Source organism: Cibotium barometz, chromosome 10, assembly GCF_041138505.1.
Source record: "Cibotium barometz isolate CiBa-2024 chromosome 10, ASM4113850v1, whole genome shotgun sequence".
Taxonomy (NCBI): domain Eukaryota; kingdom Viridiplantae; phylum Streptophyta; class Polypodiopsida; order Cyatheales; family Cibotiaceae; genus Cibotium; species Cibotium barometz.
The window spans coordinates 27,225,800-27,251,657 of record NC_141055.1 but is presented as its reverse complement, the minus strand read 5'-3'; the positions used below and the strand labels follow the sequence as shown (position 1 = coordinate 27,251,657).

At 44.2% G+C, this 25,858-nt stretch overlaps 1 protein-coding gene across 9 annotated transcripts in view; it reads left to right on the top strand.

The window, feature by feature from the left end:
* The window catches only part of LOC147634732 (E3 ubiquitin-protein ligase At3g02290-like), an 87,699-nt gene extending 64,595 nt beyond the window's left edge, over nt 1–23,104 (top strand). For all 9 annotated transcript variants that reach the window (XM_086803902.1, XM_086803901.1, XM_086803899.1 and 6 more), the window contains 2 exons: nt 13,620–13,729; nt 22,704–23,104. In XM_086803902.1, the coding sequence (XP_086660028.1) occupies nt 13,620–13,729; nt 22,704–22,730 (137 nt within the window). In that variant the 3' untranslated portion in view covers nt 22,731–23,104. The remainder of the gene's footprint in view (nt 1–13,619; nt 13,730–22,703) is intronic.
* The last annotated feature ends 2,754 nt before the right edge of the window (nt 23,105–25,858 follow it).

The following is a 25,858-nucleotide window of genomic DNA, read 5'->3' as shown; positions in this document are numbered from 1 at the left end:
ACCAAGCCTTTTAGATGCAAGGTCATACACCACTCTCATATGATATGATACGGTATCATAGAAAAATACAAAAATTCTCATTTACTAAAAAATTAGACCCAGAATGCCTTTAGCCAAGGATGCACATTTGCGGAACGGGAACGGGAAGGACACAGGTTATGGAACACGCTCCCTCGTTCCCAAGGCTATGGAACGGCGTTGCATGTTACTATGGTTTGCGTGCCTAAAACTCGCATGAATTGTATTCGTGTGAATGCTTGCTATGACATGTCTAGTTCATGGGTAGGGGACGCCCACCCATGAATGGTGAAAATGCCATGTCTTCTAATTGGGTTCATGGCATGTGAAGAGGTGGTATAAGGTTAAATGCAATTTTTTGTAACCTTTGGAGGTTCACACTCACATTAAAAATCTGAGGTGCCCACTTATTAGTGTCCGGGGCTAAAGGCCAAATGTGGGCAACCCTTTTCGGCATGGGCACTCTTTGTGGCCATTGGTGTGGGGGGACACCTTTAGTAAGTGAGGGGTGGCCTCCCATTTGGCACCAAGTAGCTGCATGGGCCACCTACCACCAGCCCCAACGACAAATCTATACTGTATGGACGTGTATGGAATTCATAGACATGTACGGGCATGTATGGACATGCTGTATGACTCGTTAGAAGCCCTAATCTGTTGTGAGAAATCCTATAATGCTATCAAAAACCCTAAAATCCAGTTTTTGAACATTTTGACGCCTCAAAACCTGTAAAAGTTTGTATCCAGTTGCTCATCTGTTGGCTGGCCTGTTTTTGTGCTGGTCGCTGACTTCTGGTGTTGGTCGGGAAGCCTCTGATGTGTGTTTGTGCCCATAGGTGCCGCCCATGTTGAGTACTTGTGGTTGTTGACACGCTCCAAAGTTCGTATCTACTCGGTTGTTGCTCATGGTTGTGCCCGGGAGTGACCACCGGTTCGTGTTCTTGGAGAGCCGGCATCCTTGTCACCGTGGGTGAGAGAGAGCGAGGCTCTAGCACAAGAGCGCTTATGCGTGTGTGGTCTCGAAATGTCAGTTTAGTGTTCTCTCCCCTACGGGGGTGATGGGATTGGCTGTGATCTTCTCCTTCGCTGAATCCCAGCTCGGACAGTCTACATCAATGCTTATGTTTTGTAACATGTTTTCATACAGTTTGTTTTTGGAAACTTTGGCTTAAAAGACCGATGAAACTTGTACAAAATAAAATACTCCAATAATATATATCAATATTGAGGGGGGGTTGGCTCTTTCTGGCCCATGGTTTCATTGTGCCAATCTATTTTCAGAATTGTCTATTGTGTTATGTTGTTCATTTCTGTTAAGTGTTGATCTATTTACGAGACTGTGCCCAAGTAGTGCTCACACTTGCCTAGAAGAGTTTCAATTGGCCCTAAAACTGGCCTCTTGTGGAAAGGTGTTTCTGGTGCTACGTATCCATCATGCAAGTTTCACGTGCATCCGAACTGCCAGAAATTGGTGGCAAATCTCTAAAATGACCTTTTTGCATCTTTAAAAGAGCTTGCATACTGAGATGCCTATATTTCTCATCTTTTGGCAGGTGACACATGCACGCACATAAGCCTCAATGTCCTTCACCACACATAGGCAATTTTCGTTCAGGAATACATGTCGTGAATGCATGTGACCATCATGCCCTCCATGAGCACTAGCATACATATACCTGTCAGGCTTTGTGCCTTGTGGAGAAGATGCATGACGAGAGGTGACTGTCACCTCTTCCCTTTGCATAAATGACCTCAACCTTTGAGATGCGTGATCTCCATGCTTCAAGCGAGGTTGATTTTTGAATTTCAGCTCTCCATCTTCCCCCTCTTTGATGTCTGTAACGGGAGGCGGACGCGTGTATTGGAATCGTATAAATGTGAACAAGATTCTGAGCACTTAACACTTGAGTATTACAACCACAAAACTGAAAATGACAGTACACCACATAAAGGGGCCGATGATAGGCTGACCCCCCCCCTTTAGGTTATATTACCAAAAGAGTCTGCAAAGTACAAGATTACGGGTGCCTGGGGATTCACCACCAGCCTGCACCTGATTCTTCCAAATACATCATGAATGAATACATTTCAAACAAGAGAATCTGTAGGTACATCCGCCCTACACACAGGTACATCCGCCCTGCACAAGCCTCTTCACAGGTACATCCGCCCTGCACAAGAGTATCACAATCCTCACAGGTACTCCGCCCTGCACAAGATGTAAATGGATCTTTAGGCCTTGTTTCCACGCGAGAAACTGATCCAGAAACCTGTGTTCTCCGCAAGCAAGTGTCCCCAATGCTTGCCCTAAGCACCTGTTATACCAGGAAACCTTGAGACACATCCATGCTCACATATTCCATTGCTGTCCGGCCTGTTTAGTGCAATAACCAGTCCAAAACAGCAACTTTCTATCGCGAGAATTCCACCTGTAAAGGGTCCTACAGCCCTGTGGAGGTCCCTAGAGCTGTCCTGTACTGTCCAAGTTGACTTTGGACACCTGAAACCAGCCCAAAACTCGCAATAACCAGAAATTACAGGTCTGAAATTTACCAACCAGCCCTTTAGAAGAGTGTGGGGATCATTATCCAAGCTTGTGTGAGTCCGGGAAGCAAGCAACCAGCCCTGTAGCAACCCCCAAAGCTCCAACCAGCTCTCCAATGTGTTGAGTAATGAATAAAACAGCCCAAAAGGCCTCTTGAAGGAGGCGCCTTTCTCCAGTGCCACCTAAGGGGCTTGGTGGGTACACATACAGGCTGACAAGTGTCCCCATAAGGTGTCCAGGTAGGTGTCCAGCCCATAGTGCTCCATTTGTCCTGTTTGTATAAGTTTAGGTCCAACCAAATGGGAAATGGTCATAAGCTGTCCGGGCTTCATTAATTTTGGTCCAACCAAATGCGAACGCATTATAAGTTGTCCGGCCACTTATTAATGAGTGTGGACCTGCAAACCAATAAACCTTAGTAGTAAATGAAGTAAGCTGTAAATTGAGTGTGGACGCACTTACCACCTGCAAAACCCATAAGCCCACAGTTTTAGGCCCAAACAGGAGTGCACACGCGCGTCCACAAGGTGCCCGGGCGTCCTCGGTCCCTCGGACTTCACAAGCCAAAATAACAAGCATTGTCCAGGCAGCAAGACAATGTCACACAAAGTAAAATAAAGTTATGGCATGCATCATTTATGCATTGTGCACATGTAAACTTGGAGAACCACCTATCATCATTCTTGTACTTGAAAATATTCCGCCTGCCATCATAACACACCATGTGTGCATGGCCGGAATCCACACGGGCACCGCCCGAAAGTCCACAAATGTCCTGCCATGTCCTTGGACTCATATGCATCCACTCATATGATCCATACACATGCCCAAGTATAATACATACATGCATCCGCATGTTTCTAGGCCTGACACGCATCCGCATGTCCCTAGAATATAGGGATTTGTGACATCCCCCCGGCTTCTAATCAGTTGACCGCAACTGAAAAGCCTCCAGATAGGCCTTCAAAAGATCTGGGTAATCCTCGAAGTAGGCCTCATCCATCCATTTCGCATCCAAAGCTGAATAATTCTTGAACTTCACAAGGTACCTACGAACAAGTTTGCCTCCCGCAAGCTTTCGTTCCTTGTGAAAAACAATCTGTTCAGGTTGAAGAATCTCTTCCAGCTCATCCACCTCGGGTGGGTCTTCCAAAACCGGCTCAAACGGTGTCAGTCCCACATAAGGCCTCAATAGGCTCACATGAAAAGCATTATGCATGTTCCAATGATCTGGGAGTACAAGCCGAAATGCAACATCATTGATCTTCTCCAAGATCTGAAAAGGTCCATAATACCTGTTGGAAAGTTCAGGGTACTTTCCCTCTTTCCCTGGCCTCTTCCGAAGGCGTGCCTTTTCAAATTTCAGCAAGACCCAATCACCTTGTTTGAATTGTACATCCCTTCTATGCTTATCAGCTGCCTTTTTAATCTTGGTTTGAGACCTCTCTATGGCTGTCCGTACCTGTGCAAATGCAGTATCCAAGTCTCTGACATACTCATCTGCTGCAAAAATCTCATCCTTTGTATGAAGGATGGGTGGTAGTACCACCTTGCCATAGATAATCTCAAAGGGCGCCTTGCCCGTAGAAGTATGTACCGTATTGTTGTAGGCAAACTCCACAAGTGGTAAATACTTCTCCCAATCCGATTTGCGGTCGGATACATAAGATTTCAGCAAGTCGAGGACGGCTGAATTTGCTATTTCACTTTGCCCATCTGTCTGTGGATGGTAAGCTGATGAGAAGTTTAGCTTTGTACCCATATTGTCAAACAATGCGCGCCAAAATAAGCTTGTGGTTCTAGGATCTCTATCCCCCACAATAGATTTAGGCATGCCATGGTGTTTGAATATCTGTGCCAAAAACATCCTAGCCATATGATCTGGCTTTATTGTCTTGCGCACGGGAATGAAATGTGCCTGTTTGCTAAACCTGTCAATGATGGTCCAAATAGCATCATTTCCCTGTGGCGTCCTTGGCAAATCCATAATGAAATCCATAGCAATGCTTTCCCATGGTTCATTTGGTATAGGCAAAGGCTGAAGCAATCCAGGTGTTTTATGTCGATCAAACTTGACCTTTTGACACACCATACATTCACGTACATATGCTTCAATATCCTTGCGAATATGTGGCCAAAAGAAATACCTCTCCAAAGCTTGTGCTGTAGCCAAAATGCCTCTATGACCTGCATATGGAGGAGCATGGCACTCATCCATAACTTTATGGCGAAGGTTCTTTACCACACACATACGATTTTGCATCATGAGATATCCATCTCTTATGACATAAGACGGGACAGCAATACCCTCTTGTAATTCAGCCCATACATGTGCAAAATCCTCATCCAGATGATAAGTATTACGCATATCCGATAAGTCCTCATGGTATGCGACTGTAATAGCATGAACCTGTGGTCGTCTAGATAAAGCATCTGCCACCACATTCTTTTTCCCTGGAGTGTGTAAAATCTGAAAATGAAACATTGAGAGGAAATTTGCCCATCTCATATGCTTCTCTGAGAGCTTACTTTGAGTCAAAAAGTATCTCAAACTTTGATGATCAGTTTTGACCATAAAATCAGCCCCTAAAAGATAGTGTTTCCAAATAGTAAGGGCATGAATTACAGCCAACAGCTCCTTCTCATAAACCTGTAAGTGAAGCTCTGCATGTTGCAAGCGTCTGCTCTCATAGGCAATGGCATGTCCTTCTTGGTTCAAAACAGCCCCTATGCAGTCCCCACATGCATCACATTCCACCACAAAAGGTTTGTGCAAATCCGGAATAATGAGTACCGGTCCCGAGATGATTGCACTCTTCAACTTTTGAAAGGCATCTCTCTCTTCTTGTGTCCATTTAAAGATTGCTTTCTTCTTCGTTAAGTCATGTAACGGAGCGGCAATGAAAGCAAAATGCTTGACGAACCCCTGTAGTAAGCACATAAACCAAGGAAGCTCCTCACTTCATGGACTGATTTCAGCTCTGGCCATTCTTGCATGGCTTGTATCTTTGCAGGATCCATGCGCACACCATCCTTTGATACAATGTGACCAAGATAGTGAATCTCTGGGAGGAAGAATTCACTCTTTTTTGCATTTATGTAGAGCTGATTTTCCTTAAGCTCTTTAAACACAATAGCCAGGTGCTCACGATGTTGGGCTTCATTCTTTGAGAATATAATAATGTCATCAAAGAATATACCTGTGAACTTTCTATGCTTTCTGAACACCCTGTCCATCATCCTGTTGAAGGTAGCGGGTGCATTTGTAAGGCCAAAAGGCACCACCAAAAACTCATAAAGACCAAAGGCTGTTCTAAATGCAGTCTTGTGAACATCTTGAGGTGCCACTCTCACTTGATGATACCCACTCTTGAGGTCTATTCGGCTGACACATGCCGAACCTTCAAGCTTGTCCAAGATGTCATCAATGCGCGGAATCGGAAACCGATTCTTGATGGTTATCTTATTGAGGGCACGGTAATCAACACACATCCTGTAAGTACCATCCTTCTTTTGAACAAGAAGTACCGGCGAGCTATATGGCGAGGAACTAGGCCGAATCAAACCCTTTTCCAAAAGTTCATTCACCTGTGCCATAATCTCTTCTTGTTGACTAGCACTCACCCTGTATGGTGGCCTATTAGGTGGAGAGCTACCGGGAATTAGATCTATGCAATGATCTTCCGGCCTCTCTGGTGGCAACCTTGCTGGCAAAGCATTTGCAAAACAATCTTTGAACTTATTCAAAAAGTTAAGCTTGTCTTGATCTAATGCACTAGCATCAACACTATTACTTTGTACATGGCTTACAAGAGGTATGGTACTTCCAGTAGTACCAGCATCTATAGAGTGCTCACGGTCTCTATGTACAAAGCTGATTTTCTTCTCTTTGTAAGCCTTCACAGGCTCTAAACGGTGATGCCAGGGCATCCCCAACAAAACATCACAACCTGTAAGAGGAGCCACTAAAAAGCTCTCATGGTCGAGGTAGTCTTGTATATGTACACGGAGCTTACCAATGACCGGAGTTGCATCAACCTGTTTGCCCTCAAAGGCGGCATCTGCATTCATTTGCATTTCCATGTCTTCCACATTGAGACCTATGGCGGCAGCCATCTGTACGGATATAAAGTTATCTGTGGAAGCATCATCAAAAAGAAACAAAGCGGGCTGATCCTTCAATTTGCCCCAAGCCTTGCATATGACTCTACTCTTGGGCTCATGCCCTGTATTACCCTGCACATCGGGTACAACATTCACAAGAGGCTTTTCCACATTAGGCTCAGCATTCTTAGGATTCTGTGGGCATTTAGGATATATATGATCTTTACTGCCACACTTAAAGCATTTTCCAGCCTTCCTGTACTCTTCCAATTGCTGTTTTGAGAGCCCAAAATTGTGGCGTTTACCCCCCGGCTTCTTTTCGGAGTCATCCTTTGCATCTCGGCCATCTTTGGGAGCATTCTTAGGTGGCTGTCCACCCTTTTTCTGGTCATAACCAGCCCTGAATTTGCTCTTGTTTTGACCTGCAAATGGCTTATTTGTGGGTGCTTTTATGTGTAAGTTCTCCGCAATCATGGCTGAGTGTATAAGCTCTTGTATGGTCTTATTTGGATACACTCCCAAGCTTTGTTGAATGATGTGATGGAGCCCCGATTCAAACTTTCTCTTCTTCTCGTCCTCTCCAATATTCATGAAGGGAGTAACCTTGAGAAGGACTTTCCAAAACTTTGCTATGTATGAAGCAACGGACTCTCCCTCATCTTGGGACAGCCAATCCCACTCCTTGCGTACATCCTTTGCAAAGTTTGGTGGTAAGAATTGATCATAAAACTGAATTTTGAAAGAAGACCAAGTTGGGGCAGCACTCCCATCAAGTATTTTTGCAAGCCACCAATCACTTGCCGTATCCTTGAGATGCATTCCCACATGCCTGAGCATAGACTTTTCCGAAAAGTCTTCATTGCAAAAAGCTATCTCAAACTGTCTAATGAAAGCAAGTGCTTTGGTAGAGTCCATCCGTCCCTGAAAGTTTTCAAACTTTACATCCTTGTCACCGGACTTGAACTCTCGAGGCTTCTTTCTTCTATATGCATCCCTATGTACATCCTGTTCATCTACATGATGATGATGCCGCGATGAAGATTCACGATCCCTCTTCGTTCTCTCTTGAGCCACACTCTCCAAATGAGTGGAAAGCTCAACACGAGAACGGATATGTCTTCTTGGAGTAAAGCGGGAATGAGTAGAGGATCCCTCATCCTTACTCTTCTCTTGACCTGCATCAAGCCTAGCACCAGGGACTCTTGTCCTTTCAGCATTTGGCACTTGCTGTGCTCTTTCTGCTTGTTGTGCATCATGTGCATCACCACGGGCAGCCATGAGGGGTGGCTTCTTGAAAGCCAAACTACCATCTGCTTCAGTGTATACATCACCCTTAACCATTAGGTATGCAAGTGCAAGCTCTCGGGGTTTCTCAACATCCATTTCCTTTGCAATTGCTTCAAAAGTGACTTCATGGACCGAAGCCTTTGCCTTCGCAGCCAACACCTTTTGTACATCCGGTTCATTTTTCAATGACCTAAGCTCTTCGGTTTCAGCCCTATAGCGTCGCACTTGACGCCTCAAAGATTCCAAATCAGAATGCATAGTGTAATGAGTACCTGCATCTCCATAGACATCATTGCCTGCAGCATCTCTTGCATCCCTTGTACCATGAAATTCACGGTCCTGTGTGTTCTCCACACTGTCAGAAATGTGGCTGTCCATGACACTCAAATCAGGTCACCACTTATGATTCCAAGCCTCAGACCGTTTTCCAATGAGGGGAAAAACTGAGCTCTAATACCAATGTAATGGGAGGCGGACGCGTGTATTGGAATCGTATAAATGTGAACAAGATTCTGAGCACTTAACACTTGAGTATTACAACCACAAAACTGAAAATGGTAGTACACCACATAAAGGGGCCGATGATAGGCTGACCCCCCCCCTTTAGGTTATATTACCAAAAGAGTCTACAAAGTACAAGATTACGGGTGCCTGGCGATTCACCACCAGCCTGCACCTGATTCTTCCAAATACATCATGAATGAATACATTTCAAACAAGAGAATCTGTAGGTACATCCGCCCTACACACAGGTACATCCGCCCTGCACAAGCCTCTTCACAGGTACATCCGCCCTGCACAAGAGTATCACAATCCTCACAGGTACTCCGCCCTGCACAAGATGTAAATGGATCTTTAGGCCCTGTTTCCACGCGAGAAACTGATCCAGAAACCTGTGTTCTCCGCAAGCAAGTGTCCCCAATGCTTGCCCTAAGCACCTGTTATACCAGGAAACCTTGAGACACATCCATGCTCACATATTCCATTGCTGTCCGGCTTGTTTAGTGCAATAACCAGTCCAAAACAGCAACTTTCTATCGCGAGAATTCCACCTGTAAAGGGTCCTACAGCCCTGTGGAGGTCCCTAGAGCTGTCCTGTACTGTCCAAGTTGACTTTGGACACCTGAAACCAGCCCAAAACTCGCAATAACCAGAAATTACAGGTCTGAAATTTACCAACCAGCCCTTTAGAAGAGTGTGGGGATCATTATCCAAGCTTGTGTGAGTCCGGGAAGCAAGCAACCAGCCCTGTAGCAACTCCCAAAGCTCCAACCAGCTCTCCAATGTGTTGAGTAATGAATAAAACAGCCCAAAAGGCCTCTTGAAGGAGGCGCCTTTCTCCAGTGCCACCTAAGGGGCTTGGTGGGTACACATACAGGCTGACAAGTGACCCCATAAGGTGTCCAGGTAGGTGTCCAGCCCATAGTGCTCCATTTGTCCTGTTTGTATAAGTTTAGGTCCAACCAAATGGGAAATGGTCATAAGTTGTCCGGGCTTCATTAATTTTGGTCCAACCAAATGCGAACGCATTATAAGTTGTCCGGCCACTTATTAATGAGTGTGGACCTGCAAACCAATAAACCTTAGTAGTAAATGAAGTAAGCTGTAAATTGAGTGTGGACGCACTTACCACCTGCAAAACCCATAAGCCCACAGTTTTAGGCCCAAACAGGAGTGCACACACGCGCGTCCACAAGGTGCCCGGGCGTCCCCGGTCCCTCGGACTTCACAAGCCAAAATAACAAGCATTGTCCAGGCAGCAAGACAATGTCACACAAAGTAAAATAAAGTTATGGCATGCATCATTTATGCATTGTGCACATGTAAACTTGGAGAACCACCTATCATCATTCTTGTACTTGAAAATATTCCGCCTGCCATCATAACACACCATGTGTGCATGGCCGGAATCCACACGGGCACCGCCCGAAAGTCCACAAATGTCCTGCCATGTCCTTGGACTCATATGCATCCACTCATATGATCCATACACATGCCCAGGTATAATACATACATGCATCCGCATGTTTCTAGGCCTGACACGCATCCGCATGTCCCTAGAATATAGGGATTTGTGACAATGTCACCTTTGCGGAGGAGGTAGGAAAGTGCCAACTCCCTTGGCTTCTTGCCCACTTTCCGTGCCATGGACTCAAAAGTCACGTTTACCATTGCATCAGGCTCTTCTTCTTGCATGACTGTCTTTCCTTGAGACAGTTGTCCCCTTGAATCACTATCATTCACCCTCTCAAGGGGCTTGTGCCTTCCCTGTAAAGCATCAGAACCACGCGAGGCACTTGATAGGCCCCTTGAATTAGGCACTTCCAAAGGGTTGCCTTGGCTGTCCATTGTGTTAAGTGTGCTAGAAGCGGGGTGTCCAATACACAGGTTTGTTTTCCCACTAGGAAGAGGGAAACAACCGTGCTCTGATACCAATGAAACCGATCCCGTCAAGTGGGAATAAACTCCGTTGAACACCCACACGCGTAATAGCACAACTTAATATCACAATTTGAAATGGACAACTTAATAACAACTGAAATTTGAAAAGAAATGAAATGAAATAGATGGACACCAGCACTGGGGCCGGAACGGGCCGACCCCCCCCTCAATATATGATATATTATTGGGAGTATTTAACAAATATAATACTCCATGGGTTCAAAGAACCAGATGATGTTCATGTACAAATGAATACAGTACCAAACAAGAGGCTCGAAGTCGACGTTCGAAGTAGAGCGACCACTTGAGTGGTCCAGTCTCCACAGTCCTATGCCTTCACTGGAATCCGCGGAGAGTGCCCCACTGGTGTTCCAGGACCACGCACAAACAGGCGCTCCCGTACTAACGCCTAGCTCTCCCAATCTCGGCACCTTTGGACCGTGGTTCTCCAAAAGCTTGGACTACCCGGCACCGAACGGGTGTTAGCCGTAGAGAAGATCCTTTATCAGATTTACAACACAGTTCTTAACTTAAATCTGAATTCACTTACTTTTAGCTTGCAGATGGAAGACCATTACCCATGGTGTCTGTGTGCAGCTACTTGAGAGGGACGTCGAGACACAGCAGCCTGTCGAAGAGAAGGAGGAGGAGCTGCTTGTGTTGAAGGTGTAGCCACCTAAGAGGTGCAAAACCACCTGTAACCGCCTATGGATGGAAGGTGTAACCGCCTACAGAACAGCACAGCCGCCTGTATGCAGGGTATAGCCGTCAACTGTGGAGGAGGTGGTGTAGCCGTCTGGCAGCAGCCACCTGGTGATGCAGCCGCCTGGTGAAGAGCACAGAGGCCTGTACAGGCAGAGAAGCATGCGCAGTCACCAGCTGTAGACAGGCACAGCCGCCTGTGGTTGCAAATGGGAGAGTGATGAAGCCGCCTGAAAGAGATGGAGCAGGATCCGCCTGTATGCAGGGCACAGCCACCACCAGTATGCAGAGCACAGTAGCCTTGTTGGTGATGGAGCGCACAGTCGCTATGCTGAGTAGGCAGCCGCTTGCTGGAGGGTGGCACACAGCCGCCGCGGCAAGAGTGGGCAGCTGGCTGGAAAACAGGCACAGACACCTGCAGAGGGCACAGCCGCCTGAGGAGATGGGAAGCAGCCGCGTGGATGTAGGAGACGCCTGGCTGCAGTCTGCGCTGCTTGTAGTGCAGAGAGCAGCCTGTTGGAGAATAAGCAGAGCCACGTACATAAGCCACAGCCGCTTGCTGTGAGAGGAGGAGCACCCGCTTGCAAGGGAGGCACCCTATTGGTGAACAAGCGCAGTCGTCTTGCTGGATGTGAAGCGGACGATCGTGTATGTTTTGAGCAGAAGGGTGGTCGCCATCTTTTGAAGGTGTTGGAGGGGAGTTCCACGACCACAGCTGGCCGGCTCCCCACGTTTGCATGGGGGCGGCCAGCTTCATGGTGGTGTGGGTAGGTGACCATGCACCCACTCCCACACACACAAAAGTTAAGTGTGGCTCCCCACCTTGGCCCCTATGTGGGTGCCCATAGTGGGTGCCCACTTTTAGGTGAATGTGAACATACAACCTTATAAAACAAAAGGTTAGAGAATAAACTATTAAACCAACATGTGCAATACACTTACCACCTGTTCACACGCAACAAAACTTGTCAGAAGACGGAGCAAACTTCACAACTCATTGGCAGGTGTCCCCGCTCAGTAAGTGACACGTCAAGCAGGCAAACACAAAAATACAAGTCATGCGAAAACAGTTTAAAACATGCAAAACATGAGTGCATGTGCAAACAATATCATGGACATATCTCCCGTTCATGGAACAAGTACAAAATATCTCTCGGGCACAAATGGCACGACGTAAAACATAAATCCTGGTCTTCCTATGGAGTGACAGTCCCATAGGTAAGACACAGTTCCAGGCACGAGCCTCCCTATGGAGTGACAGTCCCATAGGCAAGACACGGCATGAATACTGGCTCTTCCATGGCGTGACAATCCCATGGATAGAACACAGTCCAGGTCATACACGGGTGGCACCAGCCCGTCCATGTCAAGCAAAAATACTGGCCTCTTCACATGAGACACCGGCCTGGCCTCAAGTGAACGAGACACAAAAACTTGAGATGGACCAAATGGTCGGCCAATTGGTGACACCATCTCTAAACCATGTGGCCTCCTAAGCGCTCATCTGATGCTAGGCTGCAGCCTGCTCAAATCTTATCTAAGCCGTCTCTAAACCATGTGGTTGATCAAATCCCCAGAGGCTACCACCAGACCACAATGAACGATCATAGGAAGGCAGCAATCCCCATCGCTAGCTGTCCCCCGCACGTCCACACAAAACCCAGGTGGGGAAGATACCTAAGAGCCATGCCCACTATGCTATATATAGAGCTCATCCAAGCCTTCGCTCCTCATGCATTCCACGAGTTCTTTGGCTCTTCATGCATTCCACTACAATGCATTGGTGTGGCAACCCAATTCTAATAGTGGCCTCCTAGACCTTCATCTCATGTGAATACATGGATGCTAGGCACAGGGGTCACTCAAACATGACTACCACTCATAATGGGGGCTGTACAAACATGAGCTAGCCATGCCTAGAGACTACAATATGTGGGTGGAGCATTGATATCCAACATTTTGAGATTATTTGAAGATGGAAGCTTGTCATAGTAGTGCTAGAAGAACTTTGAACCAACTGTTTTGGAAACTAGCATTACCTCACCCCACCCCAAGTCACCAAACTAGGTGTTCAATCAAGTGTCTTGCAAACTAGCATAAGTGGTACCCCACCCCGCCCCACCCCACTTCAACCAAACCGATCATACATTTCTCATTGTAAGTCCTCTGAAGCATTTATGTTAGGCAGCCCAAAGAACTGCTTTTCTTGAAATGGATTTTGAGATTCATATATGAAAGTGATTTAATCATAGAAGATAGGAAAAAGGAATTTTGGGAGCTAACTCTCAATTGAGGACTCCATGTGAGACAATCACGGACTCCATTAAACAGTCATAGGGTTGAAACATGTCTTGCTTGCAGCATTACCTCAGAAAAAGATTGCTCTTTGAATGCAGTTGAGCACTTGTGATATCAGCTTGTTTATATATGCTTCCCAGCGTGTGACATTGCTGAGTCCTAGTTTTGGGATAATGAGCTGAATTTTGGAAAGGCCATGTAAGTGGGCACTGTTTTTTGGCAGGTTACACCAAGGAGAATCCTAAAATAAGTACCCAATGTGGACATCATTTCCACCTTGGTTGTATCTATGAGTGGATGGAAAGAAGCAAGTATTGTCCTGTTTGTGATCAGGTATGCTTCTAACTCACTTGACTAAAGCATGCAATAAAGTCTGTTAAATTTGTGTGGCTAGTGTCCTTGCGAAAGCCAATCGGGCCAAAGTGACAGTGATAGAATCCAGACTCAAGATTGAACTTTCTGTATACTAACTGTGGTTGCTGTTTTGCTATTGAGCTTGGTACCGTGTTTCTGAGATGTACCAGGTCATTGTTTTTTCAACCTCAAAGTTGCCTTTTAAAGTGCAACTTTTGCCCAGTGTGACAATAAGATTTGCCATTTTTGGGAAGTATTGGTTTTAAGCCACTTCTATTTAGTATAAAGTGTTCCTCAGTGTCCAGGCATGTCTGCAGGTACTTTTTGCATCTGATACATGTAAGTTTGTGATTTCTAACATAGTTCTGCATTTTTTTTGGTCGGACTTCCTCATTTAGACTTGAATGATATGAGTATGGATCACTCTCATACCAAATCCTAGTGCATCTTTGCCATGTTGGCGTGCCATTTTGCATGAGAGGCATTTTGCTTCTCTACACAAGTGAGATAAGGCCAAGGATAAAACAATGTGAAGTTTGGTCTGAGTCAATTTGTTTTTCTCATTCTTTTTTTGTGATTTCTAACATAGTTGTGCTTTTATTTTATTTTATTTATTTATTTATTTATTTTTGGGTCGGACTTACATGAAAGGCATTTTGCTTCTCTACACAAGTGAGATAAGGCCAAGGATAAAACAATGTGAAGTTTGGTCTGAATCAGATTGTTTTTCTCATTCTTTTTGATTTTTTTTTCCAAGAAAGAGACTTCTATTAAGTATGAAAAAAGCATACAACAATCACAGCTATAAGCCAGAATAGAATAGAATCACCCCAATATGTAAGGTGATTTCAACCACTGAGGAGCATCATAATGCCATGACAGACCTGTGGGACTAGAGGAAAAGAAAATGCCATGGTCCCACTCCCACATAAATACAACGCGCTTTGCCTGCGCAGAATGAGAGGGCCCCTGAATACGAGCCCAAGTAGCCATGAGAGTATGGATGATATCACCCCATATAGTACTGATGCACTGAGACCCAAAAATGTGGACACCCACAATAGCCTCCGTGCATCTAGCTCTCTAGATCTGCCAAGCTGTAATACTGGCAACAATCTCCCAACTGGTGTGAATCCTTTGTCTGGGGGGTTTCATGATTTGATGGTGAGCCCTACAAATCCTGGCTGTCTGCTATTGTTACTGCTCAACTGGGAGCTAAGAGAAGAATCGTGCACCATAACACTCAGCTAATGAAAGTTTCAGGTGCCCCCTGAAAACTGAGATTGTTGGTCGTGAGGAGGAAGGGCCAAACCATTGGGTTTCAAATGAGGGGTTGACTTGGACTTGCTCTTCCTCCAAGCGAGGTTGAATCTGGCAATGCTGGGGCTGACCTTGGCTGCAGATCATGTGGCTGACTGAGCACTAGTAAAAAAGAATATTTTTTGTCGTGGTGGTAAACCACAGACTACTCTGCTTAGGGATGCAGTGAGCTGTAGTGGTGCTTAAGGATCCCACCTCCCCTCCCCCTCCCCCTCCCCCTCCCCCTCCCCCCCTTTCTTGTTCCCTCTTTTCCCCTCCCGGGAATGCAGATCTGGCACATCAAGTGTTCGGTTGTGGAAAGGAGAGAGATGCTATTTATCTTATTAATAATGCTCACTCTGCCAAGGTGGGGTGGAAGAACGGGGGTTTCCTACGCAATCATGGCCCATAGATTTTTGTTTCCCTTTTGTCATGCCCACCCTTGTCACCAGTGCATGAAATGGGCTCAAAATTGGTTTGTGGGTAGCTTATGGCATTACTAAACAACAACCAAGAGGGCTCAGGTTGATTGCATGCAATGAAACAGAATAAGCAGAAAATACACGAGCTTGAGGCAGTATTTCTCGAGTCCCTCTAATATGTTTTAACACCTTGGGATGAGGAGTGAGTGGCTAAAAAATCTTGGACAATGGTCAAGGGAGTGTGGAGAACGAGGCTTTGCAATCTCAGCCTCTCTCTTAGGTAGAAGATAAGGTTGGCACGAGAAGGTTTTCTAGCTGGATGCACTGTACCACATTGTGGCTAGGAGCACACGGTTGACCACCACCACACGCCAATAACCATGCTAGGCTTAGTAGGGAAGATTTTTGTGAATGCTTGCAAGGAGGGGATGGATCTACTTGACCGTGATGTTTGCACCACCATTGTTATGTCCCGTGTTGTGTGGACATAATGGCTAGTGTTAGAGTCTGGCCGGACGTTTCTTATAACAGTGTGAACTGGTCATTGTGGCTATATAGTTCGGATTATGGCTCATTTGTGATGAGTTCCAGTGTGGGAGCTCTATGGTTGGATTAGGGCAACCCAAGGGTCCCAGCTAGTGAATAGCCCACTGGTTAGTAGTGCCAATGACAACAGTGAGGGCTGGGGGTGTATGGTATGGGACGGGCATTCTTTGTGGACACGGGCTTGCCAGGGCTGTGTTGGTCACTAGCTCAGTGACTGTGTTTTGGAGGCTATGGTTGGGTGGTGAGTGCTAGCCGAACACCTATTCGTTTCCCTTATTGAGTGTGGACCGTGGTCACAATGCTTCGTATGCGGTGTTGCAGAGCTATGAATGCGCTTCTCTGGCTAATACTTATAATAGCCCTCCCATGGATAATGTTAATTAAAGAGGAGTTGTGTAAATTGGTTGATTGGAGTATTTCTACATTAGAATTTGTTGCAAAGCAACCAATTTAATTGATTTGGGCATGAGAAACCTTAGTTTGATAAGGTAAAATTAAGGTTTGGAGTAAAAGGCTTGCTCTACACAAATTCTTGTGTAAACAGAAATGGGATGTGAAATCATAGGTCGCAAATGAGTGCAACAATTAGTTGGTTTTGGTTGAGTTGATTTAGTTGGATTGTATGCTCAATGTGGTTAAAGGGTTTGAAAACCATGAATAATAAGCTCAGAAGGTTATGTTGCACATGACATTTGAGTATTTTGGACTTGAATAAGGGTAAAGAGAAGTAGGCTAGAGAGAAATCAAGAATTCTTGTGAGTGAAAGAATACTTCACGAGTATAGACATGGGAAATTGCATATTTAAGTGCAAAGTGCCTTGGTTATTGCTCAATGGTCCCTTTGGTGTATCAAGAGTGCATATTTTATATCCAATGGATAAAACGTTCATAGGGAAATGGAAAATTTTGAAAAGTCCTCCTTGTGTGTACTTGCAGTGTGTGACAAATTCGTGGGATGGAGATGTATACAATTTTGAAAATTCAAAAATTCCTCCTTGTCAGTACTTGCAGACATGTGGTAAATTCATGGGATGGAGATGTAGAAGATGGCTTTAGTTGTTGACATGTGACAATTTGGGAGTCCTACGTACTTGGTACATGTGTAGATGCTTTGTACTAGTATAGTGACATGTGTAAGGTCATGTATAAAGCATACATACGCATGCATATTAGAGTATACATACATGCATAGCTCTAATACTCATGCATACATATTGCATATTAGAGGACACATAGAGCATGCATAGGTCTAATACGCATGCATAGAACATATGTATCCTCTATGCATGCATATGTATGCTCCTATGCATGCATATTAGAGCTTTGCATGCTCTATTATGCATGTCACAAAATATGAAAGCGTGTGCATAGAAAACCTTATCCCATACATAACATCATGGCATAATACATAGCATCTGACAATACATAATCATACTTTGAAACCACTGAAACAACGATATGCAAAACCTGCACACAAAACATAGTACTAGGGGCTGAAGTTGGGCCAACCTCCCCTGAGGTATCTTTATTACCAGCAGAGTGTTCCAATACAAGAGAATGGGTGTTAGAGAGTAAACACTCTTCAGGCTAGCACCAGATACATCTAGAATATGATGAAAACAAATTAAACAATTGCCTAAGATCTCAATCTCAGCCTTCCAAGAGTTCCTCGGGCACAGCCACACTCTAGTACGTGATCACACCCTCTAGCAGTGGGGCTGTCCCGAATAACCAGCCATGAAAACCTTGGCTCTGGCCACCCGAAGGTTCCACCCTTAGAGCCACAGACTTCACATAGGTTTAGATTCTGTTTGCCTTGGAATCTGTCACGAAGAACCTTGCTGAATTGGACTGAACAGCACAGCTTTCAGCCCACAAACATGTTGTACAGGTCACCCCAAGAGATGAGATGGGTGCCTTGTTGTTTGCCTTGAATCCGAAGCCTTCGGAGCATCAAAACTCAGCTGTGAAACCTATAGTCGACCAGCCCTGTAGAGGAGCCAGAAGTGGTCACCTGCTTCAAGAGAGAAAGAAAGAAAGATAGATTAAGTGTCTACTAAAGACCCAATGGGCCTATGAGACCAAAGTGATACAATAATGTCCATGGCATATCTCATTATGGAATGGAAAATAAAACAGAAACAAAACATAAACAGTTGATATTGTGCTAATTCTTTCTATCTTTAGCGGTGCATTTGTCCTATCAACTACTTATTTGCTGTACTAATTCTTTCTATTTGCTACTTCTCTTAGTGCAGGCTTCATTATGGCTGAGTCTGCCCTGCATCTCCGGAGGTTTGATAGAAACTTAGTACGAAGGGCTTTGTGTGAATATATGCTCTTTTGTGTGTGTGTGTGGAGTGCGTGTGTGAGAGCATATCTTGATACAGAGTTCTACACCCACTATTGGGCACTGATGACGTTAGTGGGGATGTCGTAGTATCTAGTCCATACTAAGCATAATGGAGTTGGTAGTTATATAGTCTTGTGGGTTGACTACCATGAGTAGATAACATGCACGTTCCTAAAAGGTGAATTTGGGCATGTTCTTGGATTCATCTCGGGATATATAAACATAGCTATCTCACTGGGGTGATACAAAACTGTCCATGGAAAATCATCATGGAATACTAAGAACATAGAAACATGAGAGAAGCATCAGCTCCAAGTAGATGGTATACCACTCTCTAAAATATCAAGCATGGGGCTAATGAGTATGGCCGAGAGGTCTCCCTTAGCTATGTCTCGTGGAAAGGTAGCTCGATGGTGGTGGAGCATGTCCTAGATCTAGAGCTGATGAGGGGATCGTGGCCGACGGCCAGGGGGCAGGGGCGTCGGGCATGTTGGAGTGCAGAAGCCCAGTCCGAGGTAACTCCTCTCGGGCGAGGTAGGTCCGGAGCAGCTCTAGGAGGGTCCACAAGATCCACTATGTCGGTGTCCTCCACCTCTTGGGTCCAGAAAAAACTGGTGATGGTTGGTTGGCAAGGCAGGGGGCGGGGTGGCTGGGGTCGAAGCTCTCTCAAGAAAGTATCCTCGTGTTCTCGTAGAGCTCAAGCAGGAAGAGGCCTAGGCAACGCTAGTCCTGGAAGTCAATGATCCTAGAGAGTGGACCAAATCCCTCACGAAACAGACAGTGAAACCTCCCGCGGATCTCATAGTATACTGGCCCCTGGGCAACGGCATATGTAATGCTCCTCCGTCTCAACCTCTGTGGGGCATAATCGGCTGATCTAAAGATGCACTCAACTCTACCTATCTCCACTCTGAGGTGGTGGGATGAAACCCTTATCTGGCCAATCGCAATCCGCATGTGGCATGGGACATGTGAACACTCAAGTAGCCCGGCTGCTGGATGAACCCATTCTCAGTGAGCGTGAGGAAGTGATCTCTATAGAAGTGCATCTTCGTTGGGAGCTCCGGAGGTGTGATCCATGTGCAATGGGTGAGGCTGAGAAGAGTCGCTTTTATCTATAGCAACTATGGAGGCAAACCATCAGCTATATAGCAGCCCTGTAAGGAGTCGACCAGCCCTCAAGAGCTGTTGTGCATGCCAAACTGACACCTGTGCTCAAGCCCTAGAGTGTTCCACTCCAAAAATAGCTGGAAAGGGGGGCACCTAACTGATTTTGGATTCTCCCTCCCAGAATAGCAACTCGTGGAGCTATTACTACTTGATGGGCTGCCCACCTTGAGTAATGGCCAAGTTTCATTAAAAACTGGTCCACTTGATGTGAACACTTTATAAAGTGTCCGCCCATATTTAGGTGTATGTGAACACTTGCACTCATAAACCTTAGTATAATAAAATATAAGCTGCAAATTGAGTTTGGGGTCAGTTACCACCTGCAAAACACATAAGACCACCGCCTCAGTCCCAAATAGGTGTGCACACACGCGTCCACAGGGTTTTCAGGCGTCCCCGGAGTCCATGGACAATCACAAGCAGAAATACCAGGCATTGTCTAGGCAGCCAAGATAAGTCATTCATGCATGTCAAAACACATGCAAATGTTTCATGCATAATATTTTGGATTCCATCTCCCAACTTATTCATCTTGTACCGAACCCATCTCGGGCACTATCCATACAGGTATAAAGAAAATGGGGAGGTTGGTTCCCTACATGACTGGCTCCTCTCGAAGGAAAACTGCCTCATAGGGACTGTGAAGTCCTTTGTTAATTTGTCCTAAATACAATTGAAAACCAAGGTTAGTCCTTAATCAAATCATGAGGTAGCGGACTAGCTCACCTCCTACCATTGTAACAAAAAAACCTATTTCTATCTTTCGAAACCTTGAAACCTCGAAACCTCTCAAATACGGGAGTTTCGCCCAAATTTCTCCCACCTGGAGAGAGAGAGAGAGAGAGAGAGAGAGAGAGAGAGAGAGAGAGTGTCAAGGACTATGAGTTAGGGACTTGAGGCACTCATCGCGGGCTACCAAGTAAGAGGGAAACTTGGTATAGGGTCCAGGTGTGCTAGAATTATTCACTTGAGGGGAGGTGTTGAAATATGCAAGTGAATAGGTGTGTGCGAAAACAAGCCCTTAGCTAGAGATCGTAAAAGGGAGTCAGTAATTAAGTGGGTAGCAGTGAAAAGGTGAGAAGAATCTATTGATGAGAGAATCAAGGGTAGCATAGGGGTGTGGAAAGATTCTAGGAAAAGGTGCCCCCAGATGTAGGGGAGGTGGCACAAATCAAGGATCCATCTTCTGCTACTTCTTTCACATCTACTTTTCCTTCCTTCATTCTCTTTCATGTCTACTCCTCCTTTCTTCATTCTCTTCTTCTTCCTTTATCTTCTTCTCTCCACTTCTTCTCCTCTCTTCTTTCTCCTTTTTCTTCCTTCAATGTTTTAAATCTTTCCCAATTTCTACCTTCTCTTCTTCAATTTCTCAAGAGTCCTTGATTGAACCACCTCTGACATCTAATCAAGAAAAATTGCCATAATGCCTCACCAAAATAAGGATGATTCCTCGAGATGTGTGAGAAGAGACCATTTTTTCATCATTACACTATGTTTTTAGATGGCTCCTATAAGTTCTTTAAGTATTTATACTTCATGAAATTATTGATTTTTCGAAACCTCGCGGTTTCTGAGCTGAGAAACGAAACCTTTCGAAACAAACCCCAAATTAGATCCCAGATTAGTGTCCATGTACATAACAGGGAGGGGGGGTGAGAGTGTCCTCAATGGATGCTTGCCACCAAGGAGATCTTCATCAGTCATGCCTGGAAATAGTTTCTCTTTGCTTCTGATTTCCCGTTGAGGCTCTCCGTTTTGGAGACTCTCATGTAAATTTCATTGATAATATACTGTTCATGGATTTACAAAAAAAAAAAAAGAGAGTGTCCTCAATGGTCTTGCTGCAACAGGCCCGCCATATATGCCATGCAGCTGATAATCTCCCATGTGTAACTAGTCCCTGGAGATCATGGCTGACAATCAGTCGGGTACAGTATCAGACCTATAGTAAGAGAGTCGGAGAGCTTATCCTCTTGCTGCCTCCTCGTAGGAGAGAGAGTTATATTTACATCTTACAAAAGGCCCGATGGCCTATGAGACAAAAGATGATTACAAGTATCCATGGAATATAAGGTCATGGAAAGCTGAAACAAAACTGAAATTGAAAGTGGAAACCTAGTAATTGAAGCTAAGTGCTAGGTAAATGCACAGAACAAACAGGGGAGCATGCTATAAAGTATACAGCAATGATCATAATGCACTCTATCCTGAATCTATGAAGGGGAGGGCAGCTTGCAAGTGACGCTTGCTTGAGGTGAGCAGCAAATAAAAGAAGGCAAGGTTCTTGAGTTATGGCTAGAGGTTAAGGATTTGGCGATGTTAGGACCTTAGTAAGCAATACGCTTGAGGACATGCTCTTCAAAGGAGAACATGAGTAAGTATCATAGATTGCACATCATCAGGGCGAGCAACGGAAGGAAGGCAAGGGTCTTGAATTACGCCTAGAGGTTAGGGACTTACTGATGTGCTGCACATGGGACCAAGGGGGGTATGGGCAAGTGAGTGTGATCTAGCCAAGTGGGTCCAGATTGGGGTGCTCAACACTTCAAGGGTATATGGGGTGGGGGGGATATAAATTAAGCCTCTGCCATGATATGTCATTTTTACTACTTGCTTATTGAGCTAATCTACCTCTCACCTAATTAATTAACGTAATTACTTTTTGAACTTGCTCAAATCTCTACTATTCTATGTGTGCATAAACATTGGCTATATGCCCCACCGTGCCACCACAAAAAAAAAAAGTAAAGAGGCAGGCCTGTCATGAACCCACCAATTGTTTTTGTTGTGGGTTACATGCTATATACGTCCCCTTATTGGCAGCTTGGTGTGATAGCAAATTGGGTGAGGTTCTGCAGACAGCAAGTGCTAATCTTTGTCCCCAGCTCGATACAAATGAAAATGATTTTGTCTAGATCAGCAGACCAATCTCGTTGGAGGGGAGTTTTTGTTGAATTAATTACTTTGTGCATATTCCAGCAAAGCAGTGCTTGATATTTGGTTTGGTACATGGAGTACATATCAATCTGTGGATATTTCTGGGGTTTGTTTCAAGCGCTGACCATGTCTCCAATTGTGACATTTGGATTGCTTAATCATTATCTTAAGCATTGCCTTTATTTCTATTTCATGTTTGAGTATTTTTGCTCGATAAAATGTGCAGGAAATGATTTTCAGGGAGACCCCTTAAAACATAAGAGGCTCAGCATGCCCTTCATCAACACACGTGCAAGATGATGGTGTGACTGATGGTAATAATAGACTGTAAATTGTGGAATGAGGAAGTCTGTAAATATCAGGGCATTGGTTCAAGGTCATATGCTGTAATGGAGTAGAGAGAGACATGCATAGCTTTCCAAATATTATCATCTCTTCCTTATTGGGGATTACTATGAAAATACTGCAGCAGCAGCAGAGTATCCAATCATCTGTAATGCTTATAAACAAGGCAAACCCTTAACATGTTGGCCACCCTTATGTTGATAGCCAGCCTCTTGGCTTGCTCTTGTAGGTAGAAGTGGTTTCATGTGATCCCTTTAAATGCAACAATATTGGCTTTCAGAGTAATATGCTGGTTATGTGCTGGTGAGAAAAATTGTTAACGCTTTGAACTTTGTGCAAGACTCTAGTTGACTACTTGTAGATTGAATGGTTGAAGGTTTTTTTTTCAATGGTGGGAAACTCGTAGATGTGGTTTCCTCCTCTTTTTTGAAATGCTGTGTTGCTCATGGCAAGTAATGCCTGTTTTCATGTGGGATTGAACACCATCCCACTAACCTACAGAGAAATGGAAGAACTTGCCTGCATGAATGTACTAGAACATCTCTTGAACACCATTCCATGAACCCAAAGTTAAGTCAGATGTAAGAATGTTTAGCAGGATGGACATAGCCAGCACCGCCTGGAGGGCATTTGCTATTCAACATTGCATATAGGAATGACCATTGCCGATAGGGGATGTGAATTTCAACATGAAGCAAACGATCTCTCTTCATTCAAAGGTCACCTGTACCAGCTTTTCTGGCTTATGTTTGACCATGATGTCTTTCCAAGTGGGTTTTGGTTTTGTTTCCTTGCGTACATTTTTTTGATTTGGTTCAATCATGGAGCTCTAGTAAGCAAAGAAGCTTTGGGGCATTGTTAGAGCTTCCAATTGCGAGTAATAGTAATAGTAAGTGCATCTCTAATTTTCTCTTTACAGCAAGCTTCTTTTGGCATTTAATGTTTTTGTTTGTTTTAAGGCACATCCGACTCTAAACCTTGTAAATCTTAGCTCATTAGGTAGCTTAAGGGGTAGCGGAATGGATTGAATTAGTCTTTAATTCATGAAAAAGGTTTTTAAAAAATAGAGTAATCAAGAGTGTGTAAGAAGAAATCAGTTCAAAATGAGCTATCCAATATCAAGGTATGTGCCTCTCTGTGTCAACCAACATGCATGTGGCTTGAGTTCACGAGTACAATGACAAGGTACAGATCTTTTTAAATATTGAAATAAATCATATCAATTAACATTAATGGATAATGTAGACATATCAATGTGTTGAAAACTACAAAGTTCTCATTGCCACCAAAATTAACCAATGATTGTGCAATTTACGTGTTAGTGTACACACATAAGTTGAGGTATATGTAAGTCACATTTCTTGATAGTGAGAGTGCATGAAGACATGCTTGTACCTCTTGACTCACTCTCGCGTAGGCTTGATTTTTGATGGCACCCTTGTCTTTCAAAATTGACGGGTTTGGTGAAATATAATAAGCTTTTTGTATTTTAATGTCATTTTTTACGACATTTTGCAAGTGTTGACGGCTAAAACGCTCAAAATGGGTGTGATAGCCATCTAAAAGCAACTATGCCCTCACACATCCTTAGACATTAAGTCATTTCAACGTACACATCCTCGTAGGTTTACGTACATGCATACACAGATTGAAAGTGCTCGTGTTTGGATGGTCAACCTATGTTCGTTTTCACAAATTAGCATACACGTGTTTGTTGAATATATATATGTGTGCACATCTGTCACTTGACTCAAGGTATGCACATTCCTTGAAGACATAGAGAAAGTTTAGAATTAGGCAGAGTGAAATTCCATAATCTGTAATGTTTTCCAATTCAAATAACTCTATTTCTATTGATCCATCCATCATGCATTTGCACTCAAGGAGGTTGATTGGAGATAATCCCGTTTTCACAGAAAATGTATCCGTCGATGATAGCACAAGTAAACTTGTATGACTTAACTTAACCTTATCACTAGGAACCTAGTGATAGTGACGAGATTGCAAGCGCGAGTCAAGGTGTGCACCTAAACAACCAAAACATTGTTTATACAAAGTAACTCCTCATGGGATAGATCTCTTATACCATATACCTCTTCCAATAAGATTTATGGGGATAAACTAAAAAGTATGTTTAGAGGTGTGTTAACCACTTCGTAGGTTAACATGGTTTCACTTGCCCGATCCACTGTATGACACTTTGCTATCTTATCCACTCAAACAGGCACTTATCTTTTGTAAGATGGCATTATAACATATAAAGCAACCCTACCTTGTACTTAATGTCAAATAGGAAAATTCTAAGGACTTTTTGTACTTATTTAAGAATAGTAATAGAGGTTGGACCATTTTTAAGTTTGGTCGGTCTAGTATGAAAATTAGTCATTTGTATATAAGTTGTTTTGTATAATAAGCAAAACACAATTGTTCCCTTGTAATAGAATACTTGGCTCTCCTCTTCTCTCTTCTTGCTTGCATGTATGTTATTGAATCTTACATGTTTGATGGATGCTTGCTTAATAGAATTAGTTTTATATATTATTTGTTTGCATTAGCTTTCTCATCTTTCCTTGTCTTTTATGAGAGAGAACCATTGCGAAGGACTGTATCTATTTGTCTCCATCTACACCAAGAGAGCTCTTTCTTCACCCCATCGGCATGGAGCGTTTCGGTGTGAATGAAGTGAGAACGTGACAGAACAAGCTAACGCACCCACATAGAGAAGTTACAATTTGCGACTCTAAGGCAAGATCCAATGACCCATGCTTCGACAAGGCTACGGTAAGCTCTTGCCTTGAACATACTTGGCATCACTATCAAGCACTAGCTTACGTCTTAGCTCCATTAATCTGTACATTCCAAGCTATTGGGATTCCCCAATTTTTTTCAGTGTGTTAATTAGGAGGTCACACTTTGATAAACATATGGTCTAGGAGCCTTTGATGTGTTAGTTTTGTTGATTTTGATTTTGATTTGAAGTTTATTTGCATCAAGGTATTCTATTATATCTTAGAAGAGAAAAGCCTTGGTTTCTTG